General features: G+C 36.6%; 1 protein-coding gene across 3 annotated transcripts in view; it reads right to left on the minus strand.

The window, feature by feature from the left end:
* Nucleotides 1-12994, minus strand: part of fndc5b (fibronectin type III domain containing 5b) — a 33643-nt gene extending 20649 nt beyond the window's left edge. Inside the window, exons 1-2 of one of the 3 annotated variants that reach the window (XM_051872353.1) lie at nucleotides 9192-9471; nucleotides 6429-6581 (exon numbers count right to left, since the gene is read on the minus strand). Coding sequence is in view for 2 of the 3 variants with exons in the window: in XM_051872351.1 (XP_051728311.1) it covers nucleotides 9192-9270 (79 nt within the window). In the remaining variant the exon portion in view is untranslated. Of the gene's footprint in view, nucleotides 1-6428; nucleotides 6582-9191; nucleotides 9472-12850 lie in introns of those variants that run through there. The other 2 variants (XM_051872352.1, XM_051872351.1) reach the window with 2 other exon arrangements.
* Nucleotides 12995-13620: the final 626 nt, after the last annotated feature.

A 13620-nucleotide genomic window follows, 5' to 3' on the forward strand; every position in this document is an offset into this window, starting at 1 on the left:
TTTTTGTACACATACCAAAGCGAAAAACAACAGCTCTTATGCATTATCATCCTTTCAACTTATTTACAGTTCATATGACGTCACAGAAAATGCATGTCTGCAACCCATCTTGGCTGTCTTGGGCGGTTACCAGAGTGTTGCTATGTGGTTGCTATGGTATTCTGAGCAGTTGTTAGCATGTAGTGTTTCTAGGTGGTCACTTGAAAACACAAGACCCTGGACACCCAAACACAATTACATAACCATTACGTTCTTATTAAAATATTCTCATGCAAGTGTTAAATTATGAATTATGGGTCACCGTGATTTTGTCAAGTAAGACAACATATTTTGTTGATCCTGGAACAACATTCCTATCCGAAAATTTAGTCCTATCCCTACCCATAAACCTAACCCTACCCATAACTTATCCCTAAAATTAGAGGGAAATGATAGATAAATAACACTGATGTAAAAGCACCTAACCCTGGTTGTAAGCGTAAACTTGACATAAAATGTAAACCCTCACATCTGATTGGTTGATTGGAATTTTGTTCCAGGATCAACAAAGATGTTAATCCAGGGACATGTTGCACTTGGTGAAATCATGAATTATGATGCAAGTACAAAATTATTTTCACCCCAAATGGTTCATTCTGTCTCGTAACTTCTTTGTCATGCCATTCTCTAGCTATTTTTTTCTAATACCGAAATAAACAGTGCGGTTTGGCTGATGGAATTGCACTGATGCTCAGCTCTATGTTTGCTCTAGATCAATATTTCCACTGCTCTTTACTTTTATTTACTGTGTGGGAGCTCTTAGATTGTTATCTGAACCAGCCTCTTTGTCTTTGATGGTCATCAAACAAAGAAAATGGCCTGGCACAGCCTAGAATACACAATGCCAGCCGCTGCTTGGCCATTGGGCATTTTGTTCATGAATTAAATGGAAATATTTTGCAGCGAAGTTGTCAGAAGTTGTGTTGTGTGTCATCTCTTGTCAGAATGATAATATGCCATTGCTTAAATCGGTGCGTGAAGATCTAATCATCAGTAATGTTTGTTGACTACAGAGTGAAATGGTTGTCTGCTTAACGTCATCCATCACAATGTAACAAATTCACACCCTGCAGATGGGAAATAATGTATTTAAAGGGGATGGCAGACAGAGAAAGCCAGTCATCCCTGAGGACACAATATGTTTCCCATTGGGCAGGATGTGTTTGGAACAGTCATACATAACACTTTAAATAGGGGAGTAATGGAACATGCATTCAGAAACATAACTTAGTAGTTTACTGATGCCTGTGGGGTTCATTCGCATCCCAGAATTCATGGTTCAAGAAATCTTGTTGTGCAAAAATTTAAAACTGAAAATATAAAAACATTAATAGATAATATAATAGTATATAAATAATACTAAAATAACACTGGTCGTTTGAAGTCAGGCAACAGCTTTGTGTAAGGAACTGACCAACATCACTTACAACAACGATTGCAAAGTGTTAAAGGTTTAGCTCACCCAAAAATTAAATTTCTGTCATTAAGTACTCACCCTCATATCGTCCCAAACCCGCAAGACTTTCGTTTGTCTTCGGAACACAAATTAAGATATTTTTGATGAAATCCGAGGGTATGTGATCCACACATAGGCAGCAATGACATTGCACCTTTTGAGGTCCAGAAAGGTACTAAAGACATCATTAAAACCATCAATGTGACTACAGTGGTTCAACCTTAATATTATGAAGCGACGAGAATACTTTTTGTGCCCAAAAAAAACAAAAATAACGACTTTATTCAACAAATTCATTTGTCCCCTGGACCACAAAAGGTGCAATGTCGTTGCTGCCTAGTGGATCAGATACCCTTGGATTTTATCAAAAATATCTTAATTTGTGTTCCGAAGACAAACAAAGGTCTTACCGGTTTGGGATGACATGAAGGTGAGTACTTAATGACAGAAATTTCTCTATTGGGTTCTTATTTTCAGCTCCTTGTGACTGTATATTTTTATGGAAAAGAGCAGCATGAACATTCTGCTAAACTTCTTATTTTGGTTTCCATGGAAGAAAGTCATAAGGGTTTGGAATGACATGGTTTTATGTTAGGGTAACTATTCCTTTTAGAGGTGTTTGCTTGAATGTTTCCAGTTTGAAGTTCTGAGAAAATATAAGAGTATTATAGAGTATTTGTTAAACAAATTTGGTAAAAATCATTATTATTCTATATAGTATCGCAGAAGTTAAACACTTCACCTTTAATGATGAGATGTGTTTTATAATTTGTCTTTTATTTGGATATTTTCCTTCAACACCAGGGCTCACTGGCAATGCCTTTCAACTTAAATCACCCTCTTAAAAATGAAGAAGGTCAAGCTGCCTTGAATATATTTGTTACCACCACTGAAGAGTTGAGGTGTCAGACATGATGTTAACACATACAGTGCATTAATGTTACCTCAGGACAGGCAGAAGTTTTAGTCTTTCTGGATCCCATCAGTTGGTAATGGGCTTCATGTGAATGTTCTATAGGTCCTTGGCTTGCAGCCAGACACCAGACCTAAAGTGTATTAGCCTGTCTGCGGAGACAAACGTGTTTTGAATGTATAGACTTTCAGGGCATTCACTCAACCGGTAATCTTGCAATGAGCACTGCTTAGGAATACTGGCCCTTTGGAAAAGTTAATTTGATTCATTTTTCAACATGTCACATTGACCATGTTTGCTAGTCGCCCTTGTAGGAAGCAAGAGCATTCTAGTTGTCTTGTGACTGAGGAGTGTGCAGTCAGGTGGGCAGCGGTGGTCCGGTGATACCCATTACCTAGACCTGCAGCCATGATTTAGGGAGCCAAGGCTATGAGGTGAATCTCCTGGCTTAGCTTGACTGCGTCCTCAGTCCCTGGACATGGCAGTCCTCGTAAATATCTAGCTTAGCGCTGCTGTCCCACAGGAAAACTTAGAGGGATATTTATTGGGGTAAACTCTGGTCAGGAGCTGAGGGTCTGTCACAATGTAAACAGTAACCTGAAGCTAATTTGATGCCATTTAGTTTCAGAATAAATGCAAAGATTTTTTTAGTAGACAAAGATTTTTTGTTTTGTTTTATAAGGCCATCAGGTACTGTAGCTTTTTAAAATCAGATCATGAGTCTGAATTTGATATAAAAAAAAAAGCACATGGTACAAAAATAGCTTAATGCAAGCTTAAAAAATAGAAAGGGGAAAAAAAGGAAACTAGCAGCTTAAGCCAGATATTTCATTACTTCCTTGACCTGTGAGGAAGTACAGTACAGTAATTTAGCAAAGCTCCCTTATGGAGAGTAAAAACTGAGCCTCTGATAAACAATTCAGTGATGACAGGAGGCAGTTTTGCCTGAATTCTGTAAGTGGTTTCACAGCTCAGGATGACCTCTAGACTGAGAATATTACACCCTTGAGATTCAAATCCCAGTCTCTGATCCACAGACCCATGGCCTGTCTTGAACTCAGAGGAAGTGATGCAAACTGCTCCCCTCCAGCATTTAATAACATCTTAGCTTAGAGTCTGCGCCCCACCTGACCTCCTCTTATTTTTGGATACTTTTGACAATATTTTGTGTGAGAGTAATATCATGCAGTGCGTATCTACCATGCTAATTTTATGTGATTAATTAAAAAAATAAAATAAAAAAATACAGTGACAAATATTAACACATTTAAAGGCAGTATATGTAAGATTTTTGGATTAAAATATCCTAAAAACACCAAAACAGTGTTATTTATTTTGTTGACTTGTGTTGTTTCCAACAATGTTTAAATCCAGAAAAATCATAAATATCCGCATTACCCTCGATTTTCGGCTTGGAAACATCAAAGACGCTTTAATATATTATGTTTTATTAGACAGGTGAGCAACTGTTTGGATACCTTTATCGACAGAAAACTAGTCATTGTTATATAGCTCAACACGGCTCGTCTTATTGTTTGAATCACTTGTTTTCTTGATTTACAGTGGGTAACCATGCCTCAGAGAAAACACTATTTTGTCAAGTGGCTAACATAGCATTATCAGAATGAGCTTCATTTTTAGTAACAGTAATACAGCATTTTATCCACCATATTTTAAAATGAATTGCTTGCCATTTAGCAACACAATTCATCCAGCTTTTAATAATGATATATCGATCTAGCAAAGTGCAACAAGTGTCTCATACCAGCCACAAAGCGAACGCAGAGTGACATTATAATATAACTTTCAACACACTCAAACAAATTATTAGTATGATTGTTTTGACCAAGTAAAACAGTGCTGCATTACCCCACAATTTTAATTTATTTCAATAGAATTAAATAAAATAATGTGAATTTAAGTCAGCAAACGTAACTGTAACAAAGTTCATGTTCAGGAAAGAAGAAGACGGATGTTAAACGTAACTTTAATCATAAAATAAACATAAAATGAAAGGAGCTCAGTGGCCAACTGCGGCATATAAGCATAATAAAAACAGCATTGCAAAATGTCACAGGCTCTCTGCCCTACCCTGATTCATACCACAGCAACATTAATAAAACTTTAATACATTAGCTCATGCATGACCATGATTTCTGCCTAAGTCTCGTCGGATTGCTTTCCTTTCCATCAGCTGTGGAGGCGAAGACAACAACTCCCATGATTCCACGCTCATTCACGGCATCATCAAACTACACCTTTGTTATTGTGTTGAATAATCGACCTCTAGCGGTGAAACTTACATACTGTGCCTTTAATCAAGCTTTCTAACCAGCACAAAGACATTTTCCTACTGTCCAATTTGCACATGGCTGACTTTACAGTATTGTATTGCTTATAAGATATGCTGTTCATTTACCTTTCTATTTTCCTGGAAAAAATGTATCAAAACCTGTTTTCAACATTGATAATAAGAACCATTACTACTAATTGAGCACCAAATCAGCATATTAGAATGATTTCTGAAGGATCATGTGACACTGAAGACTGGAGTAGGCCTAATTATGCTGAAAATTCAGCTTTGACATCACATGTATAGATTACATTTTAAAATATATTCCAAAAAAAACCCCCACTTATTTTAAAAGTAGTTATTTTAAATTGTAATAACATTTTGATATATTACTGTTTACTGTATTTTTGATCAAATAAATGCAGCCTTGGTGAGCATAAGAGACAAAAACATTAAGAAGTCTTAATTATTACAGTTTTTTTGCTTTGTAATTATGGTGTATGGAGTGCAGATTGATGTGAAAAAAAGAAGTCCTTTAAAGCAGTTTAGCATAAGGCTGCAACATAACAAAATGTGGAAAAAAAATTAAGGGATACAAATATGTTCGCAATATAAAAATAAAACATCATAAGCAGCCAAAGCAGGTTTGAGTCTGACCTGGGCACTATAGCTCAGTGTGTTAATATATACTCTATGCATTAACTACTGCATCACAACTCCAATCCTCTGAGCAATTCAGGCTTCATGTGCCTCATCAAACTACACTTAATAAGACAAATAACAACTAATTTATTGACAATGACTGACATCCTCTTTAAGGGTTAGTTCACCCAAAAAGAAAAATTGTGTCATTAATTACTCAGCCCCATGTTGTTCCACACCCGTAAGACCTATCTTCGGAACACAAATTAAGATATTTTTGATGAAATCCGAGAGGTTTTTTTATCCTCCATATAGACAGCAATTATTGGCAATTATCGACTGCTCCTGCGTCAGCATCACACGCATGAGTCGTGCTGCTCACGTGAATAGCGTCGACTAATTCTGAGTCGGCGTTCTGACGTAGAACCTGGAAGTGCTGAATGTAAACTGCGTAGGAGAATGACAGAAGAGAAGATATTGTTGAATAAAGTCAGTATTTTTGTTTTGTTATTGCGCACAAAAAGTATTCTCATCGCTTTATAAAATTAAGGTTGAACCACTGCAGTCACGTGGACTGTTTTAACTATGTCTTTAGTACCTTTCTGGACCTTGAAAGTGGTGGTTAAATTGCAGTCTATGGAGGATAAAAAAACTCATGGATTTCATCAAAAATATCTTAATTTGTGTTCTTACGGGTGTGGAACAACATAAGGGTGAGTAATTAATGACACAATTTTCATTTTTGGGTGAACTAACCCTTTAATGCTTCAAAAACAGAATCTCAGAGTGATAAACTGATAGATTTGCTCTAATATGCAATACACAGGGCCAAATGGACCCACTAAACAACCTCAGACTCATAAAATATTCACAATGTCCTCCTGTAGCTTTGATGAGATGCCTGACACAGTCAGATGAAACAAACATGTGAGAGCTCGGAGCGAGGAACTCCACGTTGCACATTGCGTGGGCACCTCTGCCTTTCATCACAAGCGTCATAACAAAACACAACAGGCCTGTAATAAGACTAAACCATCATGCAGCCTCTAAAGTTGATCAGTTATTCTCTGACATGTTTGGTTCACCTGCTTCCTCTGTATTAGACAGGGTATTTGAAACAGTGTTCTTTTCATAATGGTGTGGAAATGTCACTTGCTCTCTTCATTAATATTCCTCCGTCCTGCATCACTGCCAGTGCCTCAGTATAAAGACGTATGGACAGAGGCTTTGTTGCTTTTCTAGACAACATAAAAGAGAAAAGCAGAGTGAAAATGGTTCGGTTTGCTTAATTAGTGTCTGTTTGTGTGTGTTGTCTAACAGTTAATCTGGACATAATGTTACACATTAGCAGCTCGGAATAGCACCGTAATCATGTAGCACACGCTGCGCTCTTATTTCAACAAACAGATATATGGAATGGTCTTTATAGATATAAGGAATGGCCATATCACTTCACAGTAACTTTTATGATAAAAGAGCCTTTGTTGTGTATTTCTACACTAGTATATTAGTAAATAATTTTCAGATTGCAGATAATCTACTGATGTGAAAAAATGGAAGACTACCCTCCTTCACCAAACAACTGTTATAGAATGAAATTACAGGTAATTTCCTCTAGAAAAACATACATTTAAAGTCACCATGAAATCCCGCCCAACATCTTTTCTTGTTTGAAAAGCAGCTTCACTTGGATATATATGTCATAATAGGAAAGAAACTTCCATTTTATGCCAACTTTAATGGTGCGTTCCATTTGTCCTCTGAAGTGGGAAAGTCCTAGTCTCGAGAAGGAACTTTTGACTGGAACACTCCCTCAAGTCAGAGTTGCGACTAGGAAACTCGGTGGAAGCACAACAACCCCGACCTCAGAATCCAATATGGCTGCTCAGTGCATCAACCATAGTGAAACAGTAGTAATACTGTTTATTACTACTTCTGTTTGTCTGTGTCTCAATAAATTCAGTGGTGCACACTCTATTTGTAGACATGATAATGCAGAAGATCTGTGCAAAATACCGCTTTTTTATGTATTTTTATTCCGAAAGAGCAAGCAACTAAGGTTTGCTTGGACGACGCCATTGTAGATTACTGACCTGTTTACTGAAATGTGACCAACTCGGGTGTGACGTCATTCCCAGCTACGACATCCCTCCTCAGAGGTAAATGGAACACGGCATAAGTCCTATAGGTTTTTTTTTTATGGCTATTATTACAGATGCACCGATTTATCATTAGATTAATGTAATTTTCTTTTGATTGTTTAAAAAGAGCTGATGATCAGAGCCGATTATGTCTTGGTAAGCAAAACGGGGGGATGGGGTAAGTGTTTGGCGAACAGTTCCAAACTTGGACAGTGTATAAATGTCTCTGGCTTGGGTGAAAATGACAGCAGAATTGCCATTTGCTGCTTAAAAACACAAAGCTGATTAATGTTTTTAATCTATATATTACACATAGCAAGGAACACAACATTCAGTGCTCTGATCCATTATATAATCAACAAATCTGTCTACATTGTACAATCATGACAATAATAGCGGTGCATATTTGGTGTTACACATCCACATATAGCAAGCAGCACGGCATCTAGTGAATAATAATTCAAAGTAATTTCAAATTACTGCTGATAGTTTTCACTTTTATCATTTTTATGTCAGGTGACGCACTCATTTTCATTCCTGTATGTGTACTGTATGTGGACCAAACTGCTGAAAACTTACTCATTAGGACCAGTTATGAATATTTTAATTTACATTTGCCATTGCATTCATGCACCCTAAAATGCTTTTTATACTTCAGTGTTTACAGACACGTATTTGAATTTAAAAAGATGAATGTGCATTAATTGTGGTAGTCATTGGTTTTCATTTGTCATTCAAAGAATTGACACTTTATTTTCTATATCTCAGCCTTTATATCGAGAAACTGAGTTATACAGCACTTTTAAAAAGGTAAATTATTATTCTAAATCCTTTCCAAGTTGTCTAACTAACAGTATTTTAAAACAAGATAACAGAAAAAAGCTGAACCATCCAACAAATGATATCACCAACAATCTAATATTGTTATTTGTATATATTTTTTTATATAAGTGAAACAAGCTTTTAAAAATATTTAAAATAAACAAAATGCATTGATTGCTATGTTATATATAGGCCAGAGGAAAAAAACATACTAATTCAACACATTGATAGGCTATTAAATGATATATTGCTTTGAAAGGTTAAATTAATGGAGAAAGATAAATGCAAATACGATTGAAGGGGATGGATTTGTGACCTTGACAAAGTAATCATTATTCTGCTGTAGTTATTTAGCTGTACTAGTTATCAGATCATTTGCCATTTAACAAATGAATTCAGTAGCCTACTATAATGTGTCTGCATGCATCCAGACAAATTCCCTCAACCCCAGAGCTCTCAAATGTGATCTATTATGCATTCAAACTGCCTAATTTCTGTCTACCGACCAGGTTTCTACTGTCTCTGTGAATAGAATCAATTACGATCACATGAATTGTTCACAGCATTTACATGCAGTCTGAATGAACAGTGGAAACCCACGAGCGTCTTGTGCTCCCCAATGGAGGGCTGAACAGGTAGTAGCGCATCATTTATTCATCTCATACCCGCAACCTGTCTGTTCTCTACCAATGTGAACATATCAGAATGCATTTTACCATGCATATTGTTTGTAGTTAAAAGATAAACTGTTGCCATTCTGTTCATTCATGCAAAAATTGTGTAACAAGGTCTCGCGTCTTTTTCTCTGTCTTGCCCAAAAGCCCAATAATGTCCATATATAATAATGACATTTCTGTCTAAATGAATACAATCACGCAAACTTACCGGCGTAAACCAAGGACACGGAGATATAAGCCAAAAACAACAATAACAGCGCAGCACACGAGCCTTTAATTCCCCACATCCTTCAAGGAATTCTTTACATTCTGTTCGGAAGACGTTGAATCCCATTTACTCGCAAGATTTTTAAACTTATAAGTCGGCGTCTATGTGTTTAACATTCACGACTGGTTGCCGTCTTTATTCCTGCATCAGTCCAGAACAGCACTGGATCTAAACTCCGTACTTGCCGCAGAAAGTCGACATGAGAAGACTGCGTGAGCCCATTGGACGGCATATGTCACTATTATCAATGGGACATAATGTATACTTCCTCCAGGGGGCGCTCGGTGGCTCACAAAGCCGAAATTCTCCATTGAACCGCATTCAAATTTTAGTGCATTAAGAACATTTCTACGCTAAAAATGTATAGTTTTTTAAAACTATAAAATCCAACAATTCTACATCTGTAATATAAACGGAAGGCGGTTACAGCAATCGCTGTACAAAGGCTAAATAAAATAACTTATTTTGTAATCACAAACGACTGTGATTGGTTCGTCCTACCAGCGCTGAGAAAAGTAACAGGTACCACGTGACAACGTTGTCCACGTTCCATCGGTGATCTGGATGATAACTCACACCTGAATAAAGACACTGACGATCTTCAAAGTAGAAAAATAATTGAAATTCAAGAATAAGACAGGAGTACTTAGACCTTTAGGGGGTTTAAATAATAACTCTCAAACTGAGGCTTGACCCAAATCCTAAAAGTTGAGGGAGGCTTTTAAGTCACCATGAAATCAAAAATAATATAGCAATATGTTGGCTATTATAAATAATTTATCCGTACACATCTTTTTTTTTACTTCATATTCTTTAATCAAAATAACTTCCCCTCCTTCTTGCGCCAGCAGCATAGTTTCTCTTCTCTGATGACGTGTTTGCTGGCGCGAGGGCGGGACTGGACAACCTGTCACTCACATGAGATCACTGCAATAGCAAACCACAATGATCCAACAATCCAATCAATTCCTACATTACTTTTTTCTTCTTATTTGAGAAGCTGTTTCACTTTCGCTAAATGTCACAATAGGGAATAAAAGACGATCGCAACTTCCTTTTCATGCTGACTTTAATAGGCTAGTAGCTGTACAGGCCTACTAAACAGTTTTGATACATGTTTCAACAGCCTTTTCAAATAATATTTCAATAAGAACGTTACGTTACAAGTTACTCAGACACATATTTACACTTACGTAAGCACAAAATGAATGCTTAGTGCTTTCTGTTAGGATCAGTATTGACTGACAAAAAATGTAAATATTTACTACTTTAATATAGATTATTATGTGATAAAAACTTTAGTTTTATATTTTAAAGGTATTAAAGGTATGTACTAGGGGTACCAACTGATAATTTATGTTTACGGCAAGACAAACAGTCAAACAGATTGCTAATTTTTCCATAGAAGTTCCTTTATACAATATATCATTGTATAAGTTGCACAATGATTGTAGACAGTGAGACAAACGTCTGGGCTGTTAAGCTCCACCTATTTTAGGACTCCCTTTGTCATGGTAATTTCCATTCTACTCGCGTATTCCATTTCTATGGTGTAGCCAGTACCTGGGACAGCGCATTGAGCACTGCATGACAGCTTTAGCTTTAATACGCATTGACGGTTTTCGGTGTACAACATGGGGTACACAACTACAAAGCAGCTCAAAATGCGATGACTGAAGCTAAACGGACGGTTCAGTGACTGCTGATCTATAGTCATCTGCTGTAGCCCATTCAGTCTCCGAAATGAAATTCAGAGTGAAAAGTGCTGGCAGTGTCTTCATCGCTCCCTCCCGCTTGTTCCTGCCAGAATGCTTACTGAGGGAAACCACTCTTCCTAAATTTGTGGGGGTCTTTCCAGCACTCTCCTTGATGTCTCGAGCCAAGTGCTGAGAAATACCCTCTGCATATCAAAAGGAATTGCCACAGGACGACACCACTTTAAATTCACACAATGCACTTTCCATTCACACTGTCTGACACATTTTCATTATTCTAATGTAGAGCAGTAGGCCTAATATTGTCAGTATGCCAAATACAAAAATCTACATCTATATGTAAACATCTACATTCAAGATATGCTGACTTTTACAGTGGCAATGCAGTTTTTATCAAGTGTAACACTTGGCCTATTTACACGTAGTTACTTCTTGACTCATATACTGATGTAGATATTTAGGATGAGGAAAGTTTACTTATGTTGGCTAAACCAACTGGCTTACATGCATCCAAACCACCTCTTTTGTGTTAAATGCTATTCATCTTAAATGCTTCTTGGAAGGCATGTAAACTTGGTATTTTTTCACAACCGGATAGTTATTCATTCAATAAAAGCACATGAAATGACAATGTAAATCCCAGTGTTGTTAATGTTAACTAAAACTAAAACTATTACTGTTTTCAGTAATTAAAGAAATCAAAATTAAAGGTTTTTTTAGCTTTTAGTATGAATATGTTAGCCTTAAGGTTATGAATAAGTCCCAAAACAAACAGTCTCTCACTTCCGCTAAATGGATCACGGATTTTCATGACACCACTGCCGACTTCAGTTTCTCATCAAATCTTCTGTCCAATCAAATGCTCTCTAGAATCTGAAACGTCCCGCCCCCTCCTACACTATTAACAGACGCTGAAGCTGCGGCTGAAATCTGTCATTTGTTCACACATTTACTAGTTTCTATATGGTGAATGGCACATAGTGCACTATATAGAGGATAGGGAATGATTCAGACAGTGTAAATACGCTTTCCATTGACGCGAATGAAGTCCGCTTTCACGCCACGTGAACCGCCACAGCGTGAGCACAGTCTACTCCGGTCCAGAGACATGAGAGCATAGAGCAGATCATACGCGCGAGTCGGCACAGACCACAAAACGTTCAGACATATTTGAATTCTAAACAATGCTATATTTTAAAGCAATATGGAGGAGATTGGGAGGAAAAACTGTTTTTAAAACTGAAATTATTAGGCAAATTGGGTTTTACGAGCTCAATTGCTCTGGCCGAGTTGTGATTTAGGCGAAACGCTATTGGCTATTTTTTAAAAAGGGGAGGGGCTTCTAGATATAACCCACCTTGTCTTCTTGTTTCATTGACAATTACATCAACACGGTGAATATTGCTGCCTTCACGTGCTTTCGGAATTGTTGAAATATGAATTTCCTAGGTAAAAATTGCACATGAACGCCCTCTCATTTAGAAACTTAAATGCGATGAGCTCATAATCACGATTTCAGAAGTGGGAATTATTAAAATTTCTGATAGCACGTGAAGGCAGCATAAAGCTGCGCGTTCAAAGACACTTCAGTGGGCCTTTAAAGGGGACATATGCAAAATTTACTTTTACATGCTGTTTGAACATAAACCACCCTATAATGATAAAAATCCACCTAATCCTTTTTTATAATCTCCATAAAGCCTCAACAGTCTCATAAAACAAGATGTTTTCATTTTCTGCACCAAAGATCTAAACAAATGCGATTTCTGTCCCTGCTGTTTACGTTCACAGACACTTTGTGTGTTTTTTTTTTTACATAACCTTGTGTGTATTTGACAGTTTAAACACAATAAGACATAAAAGAGAAGTTAGTTTAATACTCACAAGACATGCCTTCTGACAGTCAGCTTTCTGTGCGTGTTCTTCAGATGTGTGTGTTCAGAAAACAATAAATTAGAAGTTTAAACTGATATAGCTTTAAAACGCATGCAGATAATAAACTTTCATCATTTCATGATGAAGAAGAACTGCAATGACCGTGAGCGTGATCGCGATACAGATGATAATCAAAACCAAGCAGATGTTTTGTTAGTATTTGGCAGAGTATCCGATGCAGGAAGGAGCTGTTGAAGGAAGTACTTTCCTGGAAAGGGGGCGGGGAGCAGCAGCCAATTTGCATTTAAAGACACATGCACGAAAACAGCATGTTTTTGCATGCACTCAAAATTTGGTATTTACAACATGGAATAATAAAAGATCTGTGAGGTATTTTCGGCTGAAACTTAACAGACACATTCTGGGGACACCTGAGACTTAAATTACATCTTAAAAAAGGGGGCATAATAAGTCCCCTTTAAAATAAAACTGAAATGTAATGTAAATACACATTTTCGACGAAAAACTGAAACATAAACAAAAATTAGGAAAGTTAAAAAAGTAAATTGAAAAAGTTGAAATACTAATATTACTAAAAAGTAAAGTAAAGCTATATAGAAATTAAACTAATAAAAATGACAGAAGCACTCAACAAAATTCATAAAACTTAAAAAAAAATTTAAATGAAAACAAAAAAATAACATATATATATTATTAAATAGCTTACTATAATAGTATACAAATAGTATTAAAATAACACTGGTAAATACCCTCATTAT

Source organism: Ctenopharyngodon idella, chromosome 19, assembly GCF_019924925.1.
Source record: "Ctenopharyngodon idella isolate HZGC_01 chromosome 19, HZGC01, whole genome shotgun sequence".
In the NCBI taxonomy this organism is placed as follows: Eukaryota; Metazoa; Chordata; class Actinopteri; order Cypriniformes; family Xenocyprididae; genus Ctenopharyngodon; species Ctenopharyngodon idella.